A 15,315-nucleotide genomic window follows, 5' to 3' on the forward strand; every position below is an offset into this window, starting at 1 on the left:
TGTAATTAATTTCAGTACTTACAGCAAATGATGTCGCTGTTTAAAATAAACTTGTTTTGAGGCTACAAGTTCCTACTCACTAAAACCACTTTACAAGAGTTTTAACTCATATTAATGTTTAAATGGAAGAGCTAAAGTCAACATGTCTGTAGAAAATAAAAAGCAGTGTAACGAAAGTATTCTAATGCTTCACCGTTGGCAATATAGTTTAATTACTGATTTGATGTATCTCCTCTTATACACCATTAAACAACAATATTTATACCACTGAAACATAATTAAATAATCTCCATGAGGGAGCCTCACGGAACTGCGTGGAATCGCCAGACGTTCTGAAGAGAAAACAATCACTCTATATATTTTTTTTTTTTACACACTTAGAGACTTAGAGATTGGATGATATTTTATATAGTCTTCTGCTCTATCTGTGCTTTAAATGCCTTTAAAAATATTTGAACGATGAATAATGAAAAAGTTATCAGAAGGTTTAGTTACAGGTAAATGTGTTCTACAATTTCTTCAGGGTCAAATAAAGGTGAATAAACTGTTGTGTGTTACATAGGGAGCAACAGTTATCCCAAATCATTATCTCAGACTATGGCAAATAGTTATATCTTGAATTAAACATTGAATCCATCTGGGATTATTATTGCTTTAAGTTATTTCAATTATTTTTTTATTAGCTCAGAAGTTTATGTTCCATGTTTATATACTGTACTGTTACCATATGTGTAAAACTATTCAGTGTGATGATTCTAGGGGGTAAATGTATCAAGCTGAGAGTTTTGCGGCGGGTTTGAAAAACCAATCAGATTCTAGTTATCATTTATTTAGCACATTCTACAAAATGATAGCTAAAATCTGATTGGTTGCTATAGGCAACATCTCCACTTTTCAAACCTGCCGGAAAACTCTCAGCTTGATACATTTACCCCTAGGACTGTTTCTAGGACTTTCAGCCACTCTGTTAATGTAATTTGTTTTCTACTTCTTAGGCTGCGCCTTCCTTACGTACTGTGAACGAGAATCCGCCATAAGAGCTCAGAGCGCTCTCCATGAGCAGAAGACCTTGCCCGGGGTAAGTGGTCTTCTCTTCTCACTCTACGCATTGGTTTTCTCAGTAGTCAAACAATAACAAGATGTTTCTTACCTCCTAGATGTAGTTTCATCAACATTCTAAAAAGGAAAAGTGGAAGTGTTGCCCGTAACAACCAATCAGATTCGAGCTATCGTTTTCTAGAATGTAGTAGATAAATGATAGCTAGAATCTGATTGGATGCTATGAGCAACACCTTCACTTTTTCCTTTTGGAAGGTTAGACAAATCTACTCCATTGTCAATAATGTGAGTTGTCGTTAATAGACAATTGGTTACAGTGTCGGATAGGACAAGAGAAGGATGTGTTATGAAGCTTATGTTCATCTGATGTCGGTAGTGAGTAAAAATAAATGAAGATGGACAAATCTGATACAGTTTCTGCTGCATTTCGAAATATTTAAAACATAGATTGATATTTGTTATTGTATCCACTATGGTGTGGATGTAGCTTGATACAGATAATTAAATCTATATACCACAGTTTACCTGCTCAAATCTTAGTGGTCATCCTGATTCAAATTCTGTTAGAAAATTGTGTTTGGAAACATTATGGGAAAATCCTAAGTATTGATTATCAAAATCTCAATTAGACTTCTATTGTTAAAGAGGATATTAACATCCAAAGGACTTTCCTTTACCGATTAGTATATGTCCTCTTGCAGCATTTACTAAATAAATCGCTCTCTGTTCTTTACTACCTTCTGTGTTTTTAACAAAACCTTTATATCAGATAGTAGGAGTTGTTCTGTGTATGTGTTTCCAACACAGACAGCAAAGCTGATCTGTGTCATATGCAACGGCAACAACAATATTCAACTCTACCTGACAATAAAGGTCTTGATTAAGCACACGGAGGAGTTTCATAAAGATAAGTCCTGTCTAATTAAAGTTATTTGATGGTAGAAAACACATAGGGGTAAATGTATCAAGCTGAGAGTTTTCCGGCGGGTTTGAAAAGTGGAGATGTTGCCTATAGCAACCAATTAGATTCTAGCTGTCATTTTGTAGAATGTACTAAATAAATGATAGCTGGAATCTGATTGGTTTTTCAAACCTGCCGGAAAACTCTCAGCTTGATACATTTACCCCCTAATGTTAAGTTAAGCAATATCTAAGGAAGAGCTTGATTTGCAAAAAGTGAATATTATCATCAGTTTAGTGATTTCCTATGTGATATAAAACCATAAACCATTTGTCTAGTTCATTCAATTTGTTGAGGGAACGTCTTTGTTCGAAGCTGAAATTGCATTTGAGGCTGTTAGGTCCTAAACTTGTATGAACATTGTGTAAGTTAAGAATAGACTACAAAACCTATCCACTATGTTTATGCTGAATATGTGAATTAGTTATAATTAAACAATATAACTATCACCATCAACTTAATATGAACCACTGCTGACATAAATAATTTATTGCTGTAATGAAAACAAAATTGTAAAATAAAATACCGCAAGCATTTGACTCCGCCAACTAATGTTTACGCTTCATGATGTTTTTATATTTTATCTGTCATGTTCGCCTTCAAAATTACAATTTTGCTAATACAGAATCTTTAGACTGTCAAAGGTTTTCACGTGAATCTCTGATTGTATCAATAGGTCTCAATAATTATTATTTTGTCTGTTTTTTTTCTTTAATACTAATAGTTGTTTAGTGTTTATAGCACTAATGCTTAGATACAATTTAAATCTAAAATATTAATTTGGTCCCATTACCGAAACACAGTGGTGGCCTAAATGTTGTAGATTGTAATAGAAAATAGCCAATTAAATGTATTAAACTGCGGTTTATGCACTTAGAGTTATGGCATTTACCGTAATCCACCAACCAAGACACCTACCGTAAGTTCCACAACTCCATCCGATTGCACCGCCTATATTACCATGAATTTCAAAGTGGAAAATGAACACCTCTGTACTCGCTGACTTTAGCTTACTAGCAGAAAAGCAAATCATAGTAGTTTTCTATCCCCAGGTATCTGGGGTTTCTTAGAATAAGCCCAGCTCCTCCCTCGGGTGTGAGCTACGATTGCCCCTAAAAAAATTAGGACAGGAAAGGCAACAGTGGAGTGCCCCTGTGCATCCTCCCAAAGGAAGATCATTTTTTAACATTTTTTTTTCCCTTTAATTTATTCTGTGTGTGTAGTTTGGAGGTGTCCTATACGTCTTTATAAATATTTGGCACCTAAATATAATAATGCATTTAAACATGTAGTAATTGGATGTAACAATCAGCCCAGTTGAATTTTAATCTACTTGAACTTGTTGCTGGTTATTGAAGGCTGACTGAGGTAAGTAGCAAAAGTTTTGGGTGGCAACAGACTCAAGATCTGTTCTGTATCTAATTAATACTTAAATAGACTGCTTGTTATCTGTGGACTATTTATAGCCTTTGAGAACACAGACCACTCTGCACGATGTCCTGTAAGTAATACATACGCTAGTATTCTATCTTTAGAACACAAGTAAAATCTGTTTTTGTTTTTACAGTGGATCTGTTGCCTATATGCATTGGAGAAAGCCGTTGTGTAGGCTTTCTCCAATCTTACATTGGCAACAGAATAATTCATATTATTTATTATTAATTAATATTCATAGGACTGTCACAGCTCCTGAATGGAGGAGAATGAATATTATTTTAGAGTCCAAAATGGCAAGCTCCGCGCTTTTGTCTGATAGGACCACTTCCTCTGGATCAACGTGATTAGCAATTATGGAAGATTAAATTTGATGGGCCTGTTTCTTTTTTCCACCTTACAAACTATGTATATATATATATATATATATATATATATATATATATATATATATATATATATGTGTGTGGATAGATAGATAGATAGACAGATATATAGATAGATAGATAGATAGATATGAGATACATATATATGAGATAGATAAATAGATATGAGATACATATATATGACATAGATAGATAGATATGAGATAGATAGATATGAGATAGATAGATAGATAGATATATTGATAGATAGATATGAGATAGATAGATATGAGATAGATAGATAGATAGATATGAGATAGATAGATATGAGATAGATAGATAGATAGATAGATATGAGATAGATAGATAGATAGATAGATATGAGATAGATAGATAGATAGATAGATTGATAGATATGAGATACATATATATGAAATAGATAGATAGATAGATATGAGATACATATATATGACATACATAGATAGATAGATAGATATGAGATAGATAGATAGATAGATAGATATTAGATAGATAGATAGATATGAGATAGATAGATAGATAGATAGATAGATATGAGATAGATAGATAGATAGATATGAGATACATATATATGACATAAATAGATAGATAGATAGATAGATAGATATGAGATAAATAGATAGATATGAGATAGATAGATATGAGATAGATAGATAGATAGATAGATAGACATATACATTGTGTCTCAGTAATACAATATACAACTAATGATGTAGACCCTACATCGTGACTCTTTACACCCAGATCAAAATTGTCTACTTCTGAACGTCCCACTTATTTTCCATTGGCAGTTACTGAATTTTTTTTTTTTTTACATAACTAAATTTATTCCATGCAGGTACCTGCAGCAGTTAATTAAGAAGAAGGTTCAAGTGCAGAGCATTTTGTACCAGGTGGTTGAGGTCACATTGGAGGGTGTAGCAGCCAATCAAACATTTCCGTCCATTAGTTGCAGCAGACTGATTAAGGGTGATTGGTTGCTACAGGTCTATAGGTTAAAGCTCCTTTCTGCTACAGGCACCATGTACTTAATTAACCCCTATGGATATAGATCACGTCGCTGTTTGTTTTTAGAATATATAAAATACATTTGACATTTTGCCATAAAGTTTCTGGTTTTAGAAGCCAAGATTATCTGCAAACAGACCATTTATTATACATTGCTAGATGGGACTTTTTTGAGGCCTCAATCTGGATGCAGTTATCACAAAGAGGGACTGCAACTCCTAAAAATGTGTCCTTGTAAAACAATTTGTTATTCTCTGTCGACACACTATGTGTAGTTGTTTGAATGTTTTTTTCTTTTCGCTGTAGACTTGAGTGGAAAAATATTATTTAAGAGTTTTGTGGCACAGATGCCAATATATCTAATTAACTTCTGTGTATTATATTAAAATAGAGATGATCTCTATATCACTTACATTTCTCTGTGTCTACTTTGCGCAATAAGAACAAATTTGTTGTTTCTGGGTTATAAGGTCTTCAGAGATCGTATTCTCCACAGGCCAATAAATTATAAGAGAAATCAATTAAATATAGAGATACTGAGTATCGCCTTCCAATGTTATGACCGAGTTATCACATTATTTCCCCTGCACTGCTATAAACACTTATCAGACTGAGGGAGTAGATTTGCTATAACTTTTAAAAAGGAGACCTGAAGATGTTTCCATAGCAACCAATCAGATTCTAACTATCATTTACATTGTACATTCTAGAACATAATAGCTAGAATTTGATTGGTTGCTATGGGCAACAGCCTTACTTTTCCTTTTTAGATGTTTTAGTAAATCTACTACTGAGAATATATTGGGCATGGAGGACACTCAACTTCTCTTGAATCCACGATATCCCGCAAATAAAAGTACAAATAACGGAATATTTCTGCCATGGCTGTTATTGGTCATTTGTAATCCTTACATCACTAGCTCAAAATTGTTTAAGGTTGTTATATTCAGAGACAGTTGGTCAGAGAGGTTCATAATTTTTTAGAATAAACTTTATTGATTCTTATTGCGAAATGTAAACAGAAGCAAGGAGTAGTGACTTGGCAAATGTATCTGGTATTTTATCCGTGTGCATTTTGGGATTATTAACCATAGATTCCTAATAGTCTAAATGCCACACTAAGCAAGTTAATTACATAAAGACTTTTCACAAACAATGGAAACAGCCAGATTGTATACTAAAATAACAATCTTCATGATGAAGCCTATAAGTTCACCAGGAACTTGTGACATTGATGAAACATGAGACACCAAGTGCCTCGTACCTCAGTGTTGTCACTACTTCAAAGTAAACTTGACAGGCTGTGAATTGATAAGCTAAAGTCTAATGAATATTTGCTCCGCCCACAAAATGTCTGCCTCCATGGTCTGTATTTGGCAGCTAGGTACACTTAAGCAGTCACACATTGGGATGTAATGATTAAATCCATGCTGCTTGGTTGTAAATGACAGAAGACAGCCGACCATGACAGAACGCCACTGTGACATCCTAGTTAATTACTCCTTTTTTTCAAACTAGTTTGTATTTTCAGATTGCAACGTTTCCTCGTCTTGTTCTTTAATTGCGTGCACCTGTTAGCATTCAGGAGCTCCCCGTGTACAAAAAAAAAGGATGAAATTTTTTTTTATAAAATAAATAAATTGCATTTCAAAGGCAGCATGCGTGCTAGCTGGATTTCATTTCTCAGTAATCACATCTCCACTATAAGGTGGAACATCAAGGGAAAGGTTTGATGTAGAAGCCATCACAATTATTCACACAAGGTGGTTTTGAAGAGCGCACAACGTAAGAGGCGATGGCTATAAATAAAACCATTACAGTAAAATAGGCTTACCTCACCTGCCTCCACTGCTTGGAAACTGTACATCAGTTGTACAAAAATAAAGAAAAAGATATATATTTTTTTTGCCAGTTGAGCAAACCATCTCTCCGGCAAGTTATACTCTTTTCTGATTGGACTAACTGCTGCACATGGGTAAATATTTAAAGACTGTTTCTGTTTTTTAGCCAGTTTTATAAAGCATGAAACAAACTCTTTGCATTTTATTTAAAGGACACTTGGCAAAATCCACGAGCTGGGCACAGGTCCCAGAGAAGGGGGGTACTCACTTTGCATTAGAAGGAAGCATTAGGGCAGAGTTTGCGGTCTTTTAGGAGTTTGATGCGGAATCCTCAGCCATATAAAATATCACCTGGGACAGAGATCGCTTATGCTGATCCTGCAGTTATTGTGGCTTTTTAGATGTAATGCTCTGCTATATTTACTGCAGCTTTTTATACAGATGGGTGAGTCTTTATTGAAAGGACATTGGTCATGACATGTGACAGCAAGGCACTTCATAACCTGAACGAAAGTCTAATTCTAAGTGACGAGATGATATGAGATAAGATTTACAGTATGCTGAGACGAAAGCCTGCTCACTTCAATTCAGATGATCAGTTATAGCCGTACCCATGTTCACGGTCCCTTCTGGAACACAGAGTCCCCAAAAATGTACTGGGTGCTTTACATCTTCAACTCTTTTTTGTACAAGATTGTTGACTATTTAAAGGGGTTGTCTGCTTTTGGACAAGACCCCTCCTTAGATATTGCCCATCCAACATACTATCAGCCCCTCAATTGTAGTCTGTAAAAGGAGATTGCTGCAGACTAGGTGGGAAATTCAGTTCTACCAGTACAGGAAGTGTGTTGTTAATGCAGCATTGGGCAGGAGGTACGGTCATCCAATGAAGTGCTACATTTACTCCACACGCTCGTCCTATCAGATGTATCCTCACTTTAGTATGATTTCAGTTCGCCTGCAATGAAAATTGCCAGCAATTTGGCACCTGCTATCAGGCAACAGGAGCACAGGAAAGACTGGGCAACCCTTTTATAGTTTTGTACGAGTTGCTTGTACTGCCGGAAAAATTCTAGGATTGGTTAAATAGTATGAATTGCTGGGAAAATACGACTGGGAATTGTAAGTAGTGTTGGGGCCAAGGGAGTAGTTATGTGCAGTATTTTGGAAATGATTTCATCCAAAAGTATATTCATCATCATTGCCACAAAAATGTAACTGTACCCAAAACTGTAAGTTCAGGTTTGGGTGGAGATTATACTGATGTTACTTACCGGGAGTCCGGCATTCTATAGCAATCTAGCCATCCCCCCATGCCTGTCCAGGGATGGACCCCTTGCTCATTGTAAGGTGAGCCTTTCAAACAGAGAACTTGATTTTATTGCCCCCCCTTTTCTAATTTCTATGAATCAGACGTTTATAGGGGAGGGACATTGACAACAATGAGAAGATCATCTTTACATAGGCGGACCAATCAAATTGGGAAGAATTTTGTTCGCCATGTCCGTAATATTCAGTATTATTGTTAAAGTTATAAAACTCCACCAAACAACTTAATTTTCAGGATTGAGCGATGATATCCTTTAAAGACATGCAACATAATACCTATCATTTTTAATTTATATACTTTGCCGTTAACAGTGTACACATCCCACTGATAATACCATATGGTTTGGGTTTAAATGATGTCCCGCATGGTCAACAAACTACGCAAAACTACACGACAAGGACATACAACTGTCAACTTGGTAACCTGATTTAGGACTAAATTTAATAAAGACACCTATAAAAGAAACTGTTTCAAGTAACATAAAATTAAACTACATATTATCATAAAATGAAGCAGTAGTCATTTCGCTGATATTTCCGCGAACTCAATGTAATCACAAGAGCTCCGTTGTCTTTCCTATACTATATATGGCTTCTATGGAGTCCTCACACATATATTCCACATCCCTACACTCTAAACCTTTTGCTTTATTGAAGATTGGATGCAATTAAGACTATGTAATAGCCAGAGGGAACTTCTATAGCTTAAACCTCAATGCATTGAAGTGTATTCGACATAAAGGACGTGAAATGCTTTATAGAAACTACTTGAAGCCAGCTTATTACTTTTTTAATTTCCTCCTAAATCAAAAGTATTTACTTTTCTCCAATATATGGTGCCTACAGGTGAATTATTCTTCTGATTGTTGTAGTGAAATTGTAGCAACAACTGTCAGACTTGTCAATTGATGGTGTCTCCTGGGGGGAAGTTTATTATCAAGTAACTATCTGTACTCTCATTATTGGGGTTCAATTGTTGCAATTTTATTGCATTCTACTATCTAGTATTATACTAGAATGCAAAAATATCAGGTTCTATATCAGGGTCCATTTAAGGTAAATTTCTCTCTCTCTCTTTAATCAATTACACTTTAACAAAAACAATATTATGCTGAATTAATTCAGCTTTCACTAATTAGATCTTATTATTATTTTTAGTTATTTCTATCCTCTAGAATGTGGATTTCACAACTCGATATCTAACATTTATTATGATTACCCCAAAATATATCATCGATAAACCGGGTTACTGCAAAAAATGAATTATTTTGCAGTGAATAAAAATGAATTATAAATCATATTAAATCAATTTAAAAGGATTTATTTTAGGATTCACATAAATAACACTATAGTTAAGGTAACTTTTTAATATGTTTAGCAGCATTAAATATACAGTATGTATGTTAAGTTAATAGAAAATCTTACATTGAATAGAATATTGTTTGCAATAATGTTATTTATATTTAATATGCTTTTATCTACAGTAGAAAATATTTAGAAAATAAATGTATTCTTTTGTTAAAGTGTTACAATGTTGCTCTCTATAGAGAACTTTATGTCATTGCTCCAACTTCTTCATAAAAAGCAATAAATCAGTATCACCTACAAAGTATGATAAATACTACAAAATATAGAGAAATAAATAGTAACATTAATATGTATGACAAAACACTAAATATACTATCTATACAAAACATAATATATAATAAAACACTACGGGCCCGAGTCATTCAGGAAAGTAAGGCAAAAAAACGGAGTAAATGTTCTCCGGGACGAACCATGTTACAATGCAAGGGGTGCAAATTAGTTTATTATTTGGCACATAAGTTAAAATACTGGCTGTTTTTTCATCTAGCACACAAATACTTGATAGCTTTATTTTTACACTGACATTTAAAGTTGATTAAGGACATGTCCTATCCCAACTATAAATCTGTCCCCACATTTTAAATTTACCTCCCCCTCCAATGCAATATGGTTTTGTCCAGGAGCAAAGTTACTCCTTTTTTTGCGCTTTGCTCTCCTTAATGACTCCGGCCCATTAAGTACAGAACAACTTTAAATTCTTAGTCCTTTTGCAGCTACAGAACACAGTAATCACGTCTTCCACCACAAGCTCATGGCCCTACATATATAAGCAAAGTATATAATAATAATAATAATAATAATAATAATAATAATAAATATAGTAATAATAATAATAATAATAATAACAATAATAATACCTTATTGTTCTTTAATATGTTGCATTGAGAAGGTCAAATATATTTAAAAGTACTATAAAATTATATGTGCCTCTATGCTCTTTCAGCCCTGTAAACAACATTTTCTAAATCTTTTTTTAAACTTCCAAATACCAAAAATTTTGCTTGAAAAGGGAAATTTTGGTCCCAAACCACTTGAGATAAATGAGATTTACCCGTATTTTCGACTGATCCTTATATACAGCAATATCCTGGCACTGTGTTCCCGACTGGATAGAGCATTCAGCTTTACTCAAAACTCTAAAACAATTTATTAAAAGAAAAAATGTAGAAAGGATTAGTATCACAAAACTTTCCACATTTATTTTTTTGCCATCTTTCGATGTATTTTCCATATTCTTGGATTTGTATACCTTCTAGTAGCCAGGTTTTACTAATTGTCACACAATACAATGTATATTTGGCATGCTTAAAACATCCCAGATGTCACATTGTCACATTGTTTGACACATATCTATTATGTTGCTATGGGCAGGGGGTCTGCTAAATGTATTTTGTGAATGTTCTAATGTTCTGATTGGATACAATTTGATCTATCCTTCTGATATGTTCCAATGCTCTGATTGGCTATAGGTTGGTCTATCCCTGTGATATGTTCCAACACTCTGATTGGCTATAGGTTGGTTTATCCCTGTGAGTGTTCCAATGTCCTGATTGGCTACCGGTTGGTCTATCCCTGTGGGTGTTCCAATGTTCTGATTGGCTACAGGTTGGTTTATCCCTGTGAGTGCTGTTATGAACTGATTGAATTCAGGTTAATAGTTTCCACTCCCACTTTATAGCCAATTACTCAAAGATATACCGAGAAAAAGAGTAAATACAATAGTTGTTCACAACCATGGAAACATGCTGGACACGTGTGTATTTTATTCAATTACTATTTTTACCTAAAGGGTGATATTGATCAACACTTTTATTTAAGATGCATTTGCCTAGTATACTGTTACGCTATTTTGCTCTTCATCTTTTGTTTATAGAGGAAGTCACTGATTTTAAGAGGTTGGAGCTAGAACAACCTGTAGCCAATAAGATAATCAGAATGGTCAGAGCAGCAGGCGAAAAAAGATGCTGATCTTCTGGGAACAACCTGTACACTCGTGTAAGTGATAAGACAGGGCTACATGTGACAGGGGCAGTGACATGATGTGAGGAGGGGAATGGAGGCAGCAGGAAGCCACAGACTGAGAGTTATATAGTGGAAGGAGCAGGGTCCCCAGCAGCACAGAGTATATCAGGAGATGAATGATGTGTTAGTGAGGACAGGGCTGCATGTGACAGGGGCAGTGACATGATGTGAGGAGAGGAATAGAGGCAACAGGAAGCCACAGACTAAGAGTTATATAGTGGAAGGAGCAGGGTCTCCCAGCAGCACAGAGTATATCAGGAGATGAGTGATGTGTTAGTGAGGACAGGGCTGCATGTCACAGGGACAGTGACATGATGTGAGGAGGCTAATGGAGGCAGCAGGAAGCCACAGACTGAGAGTTATATAGTGGAAGGAGCAGGGTCCTCCAGCAGCACTTGAGTATATCAGGAGATGAATGATGTGTTAGTGAGGGCAGGGCTGCAAGGGGCGGTGGCATGATGTTAGGAGAGGACAGAGTAGTGATGTGAAGCTGCTGAAGGAAGATCGTGGTGTTAAATGCACATCTTTATGAAGCAATGCTCATACATCCAACTTGCCATGTTTGTCACAAATACACATAAGTAAATAATGGTGTACAAATGTGTGATTTCCGAAACATACTGTGCAGATTGCAAACATTTTATTAGAAACCTGTATTACTTTTATGAGATGTTAAGAATTCAGTCCCATGAAAGGTGAACTCTCAATCAATCTTCAAAGAAAAGATGTCAAGGTCTATTGTGGACCTCACAATAATAGATGATCATGAAGTGGCCTTCACGAATACCACAAACAATGGTCTGCACAAATACCACAAACAATGGTCTGCATGTTTACTGCCACTTAACAAATATTATATTGCTCCATGAATGTAAATCATATCAACAGTTTATATTTTTATTGTGGAAAGTGGGACATACCTCCCAATTATTGTCAAATCCCACCTAAATCGGGACAGTTTTGAGCTATGTAATAGGGCAAAGTTTTACGCCATCTCCTGTATTTTGTCTTTTTGATACAGAGAAAGTCTTGGAAGGCCCAGATGATGGATTTCTAGGCAGCGTAGGATACATGACTATAGTGATAGTGTTAAATATTTTATTCTTTAACAAAATGTCTGATGACAGATGAACCCTGGGCCCTGCTTCATGTAACACTGATGGTGAGAATTTGAAGCTGTCTCTCTGAACTCATAATAATGTCACTGTGGCTTATTTAAGGAAACCAGTGCTTGTCTTCTGATAAATTATGGCACTAGGATGCTGCTTTATGGCTCCTATGTGAGTAGGAGTTTTATTTATGATATCCCTATCTCTGCCTAGTAACAGGCTCCTGCATTATCAGACGTAGTTCATCACCATAAAACAGCAGAAGACGGCAGAGAGATGGAGAGAGGAGGGGAAGAGAGATTCTGCAGGTCAGAGGTCTACGTCCTCCTTTACATGAGCTCACAAAAGGACAATATAAAACCCTCTCTCCTCCTGTCACTTCCTAGAACAATGCCAGAAAGACGGCTGGGGTGTAATTATCTAGTCAACTACTGGACTGCTCGTCCCTGGGATAAATCAGTCTCTCAGACACAACCTCTGTAGGTGGTTTACTATCATCATCATCATCATCATCATCATTTATTTATATATATATATATATATATATATATATATATATATATATGTCAGCATTGACAGTTTACTTCAAGCTCATTATAATCTGTTCATATGATGATATTATTATTACCATTGTTACTTTTATTATCATGATTAATAATAATAATCTAGTATTTAGATCATACTTTTGGTGCCTCCTCTCTTGGAGTTCCCGGAGGTAAGGTCAGGTGTTAAGTGCACAAGGAAGCGCTGCATCGCAAAAGTGTCACCTTGGCCCCGCCCACTGCTGTGTAATTCCACCAGTCATTGCACGGCAGGGGGAGGGGCCAAGGTGACACTTTATGCAAATTGAGTCATTAAGCCCTGCCTCCTCCTGGCTTCGTTCCGGGAGAGTAGGTAACTATGCGTTAAAGAAAAGCAGCTAAATGAATCTCTAGAGACTGAAGTGTTTTTTACATTTCTGTCTCCATTACTGAAGTCATGTTGTCTTACCTGTCAGTCTTTGATTACATCCTGGTCTCCATGAAAATGGCCACCTCCATGGGCATCAATACATGGACATAGGACATCATTTCTGAGCTGTGTCATCATGCCACAGATGGCAAAGCCAACCACGTCTTGCACTGGCTCAGCATCAGGGAGAATGCCAGACTCTTCAGGGAGTGAGGGAGATCACCTCTATTTCAGGGAGTCTCCCTGACATTCAGGGAGAGTTGGCAAGTATGATTAAACATAGTGAATTTTGTCTTGTGGAAATTAATAGCCCTACACTGAAATGTCATCTTAGTTAGGTACCTCACATTAGCAATCTATAAATGGACTAAGTGGAGAAAATAAGGGGGAATTAATCTCCAAAGGGATTGAATTGAAGCTGTGTGTGTATAGTATGGATAATAGGATGATCCTACAATTCTCTAACATTGCGCATACACAATGATTTTCTGCTCTGTCAGATCAAAACGTTAATATAGGTGAATAAATCATTTGTTTGTTTTTTACTTTCCTAGTGATTATAATTGTTCTGATTTAAAACAACTGGATTGTGACCTGTGTGTCGCAATTGTGAATAGTCCATATATGATAATCCAGAGATGCAATTGTTCATTTAAAAACAAACACAATTGATGACAAGCTTTGTTGAGCCTCAATATTCATGGCATATTAACACGTAAACCCCCATTATATAAATCAGTAGAATTGTTGGCCTACATCTGTGGTTTAATTAATAAAATATTTACTCTTTTACCGACTTACAATGCATAAAACCCTCCAGTATATTCAACCTTTATCTATTGCATTTTGCTTTATTTTTCATCATGAAAATAGCCAGAAACTGTATATAAATAAATACATTTTAGCCGTATAAACCTATATTACCATGTATATAATGCAGAGTGCATTCATGCTTACAGTTTCCCTGAATATAGAGTAAACTTTTCTTTCTACATAAAAAGCACTCCTAGATATAAAATAGGCACTTTGTAACACTTTATAACACAAAGCCGGCATTGTCAGTACTGCCATCCACGTTATTACAGCATGTGATTACCTGCCGTTGTGAACAAGCTAAATTGCGTGCGTTTATACCCCACTCTTCTCCTAAAGGCAAGTACTTTGCGATAGAGGTTATTTTGTGTTTGATTGCAGAATTCGGTATTTTAGAAATCAGCCCTGCAAACTGAGTGCTATCGATCTCCGTCGTCTGTGGATGCCTCCCAGCGCAGCAAGATTCAGGGCTCAGTAACGCTCAGTAAGCCGGAGTGCGGCATTTTAGGTCGCTGCTACTCAATGTTGTTGAATTTCATTCCATACAGCAGTTAAATGATGAAGTATATTAGTCCCTTAATAATTTATAGAAAATCTTTGATGTTGTAGTAATTATATTATAGGTCACATATCAAAGGTAATTTAGGTGAACAGCTGCAATGGTTTCTTAGAACCAATCAATATCATCGTTCGAGGTAGTGATTTCACAAACGGGTATGCCCAGATTAAAAAAAAAAAAAAAAAAAAAAAAAAGGCTTATTACCAGTCCGACAGGCACAGGGGAAATCAAAACCTGATTGTAAAATGCACACCACTTTTGCTTGCGTATAATTAACGCTATTCACAATAATTTATATGAATCCTTGAGATGAGGTGAGTGATATATTTGTAGCATTAAACTTGGGCATAAAGTAGGTACTTTATGACGCTCAGATACCATTATCAGCATCATAGCGTCTATTAGCGGACATAAATTAGGAGCTTATTGCATCAAAGTCGCTGGTCTATGGAGCGGA

The 15,315-nt window shown here is 35.7% G+C and overlaps 2 protein-coding genes across 2 annotated transcripts in view; both read left to right on the plus strand.

Annotated features, from left to right (window-relative positions):
* TPGS2 (tubulin polyglutamylase complex subunit 2) overlaps positions 1–15,315 on the plus strand; it is a 1,173,328-nt gene that overhangs the window by 247,425 nt on the left and 910,588 nt on the right. The window lies entirely within an intron of this gene.
* CELF4 (CUGBP Elav-like family member 4) overlaps positions 1–15,315 on the plus strand; it is an 814,373-nt gene that overhangs the window by 142,345 nt on the left and 656,713 nt on the right. Inside the window, 1 exon segment of the mRNA XM_075186292.1 lies at positions 996–1,078. Coding sequence (XP_075042393.1) covers positions 996–1,078 — 83 coding nt within the window.

This window comes from Mixophyes fleayi, chromosome 1 (genome assembly GCF_038048845.1).
Source record: "Mixophyes fleayi isolate aMixFle1 chromosome 1, aMixFle1.hap1, whole genome shotgun sequence".
Lineage (NCBI taxonomy): Eukaryota > Metazoa > Chordata > Amphibia > Anura > Limnodynastidae > Mixophyes > Mixophyes fleayi.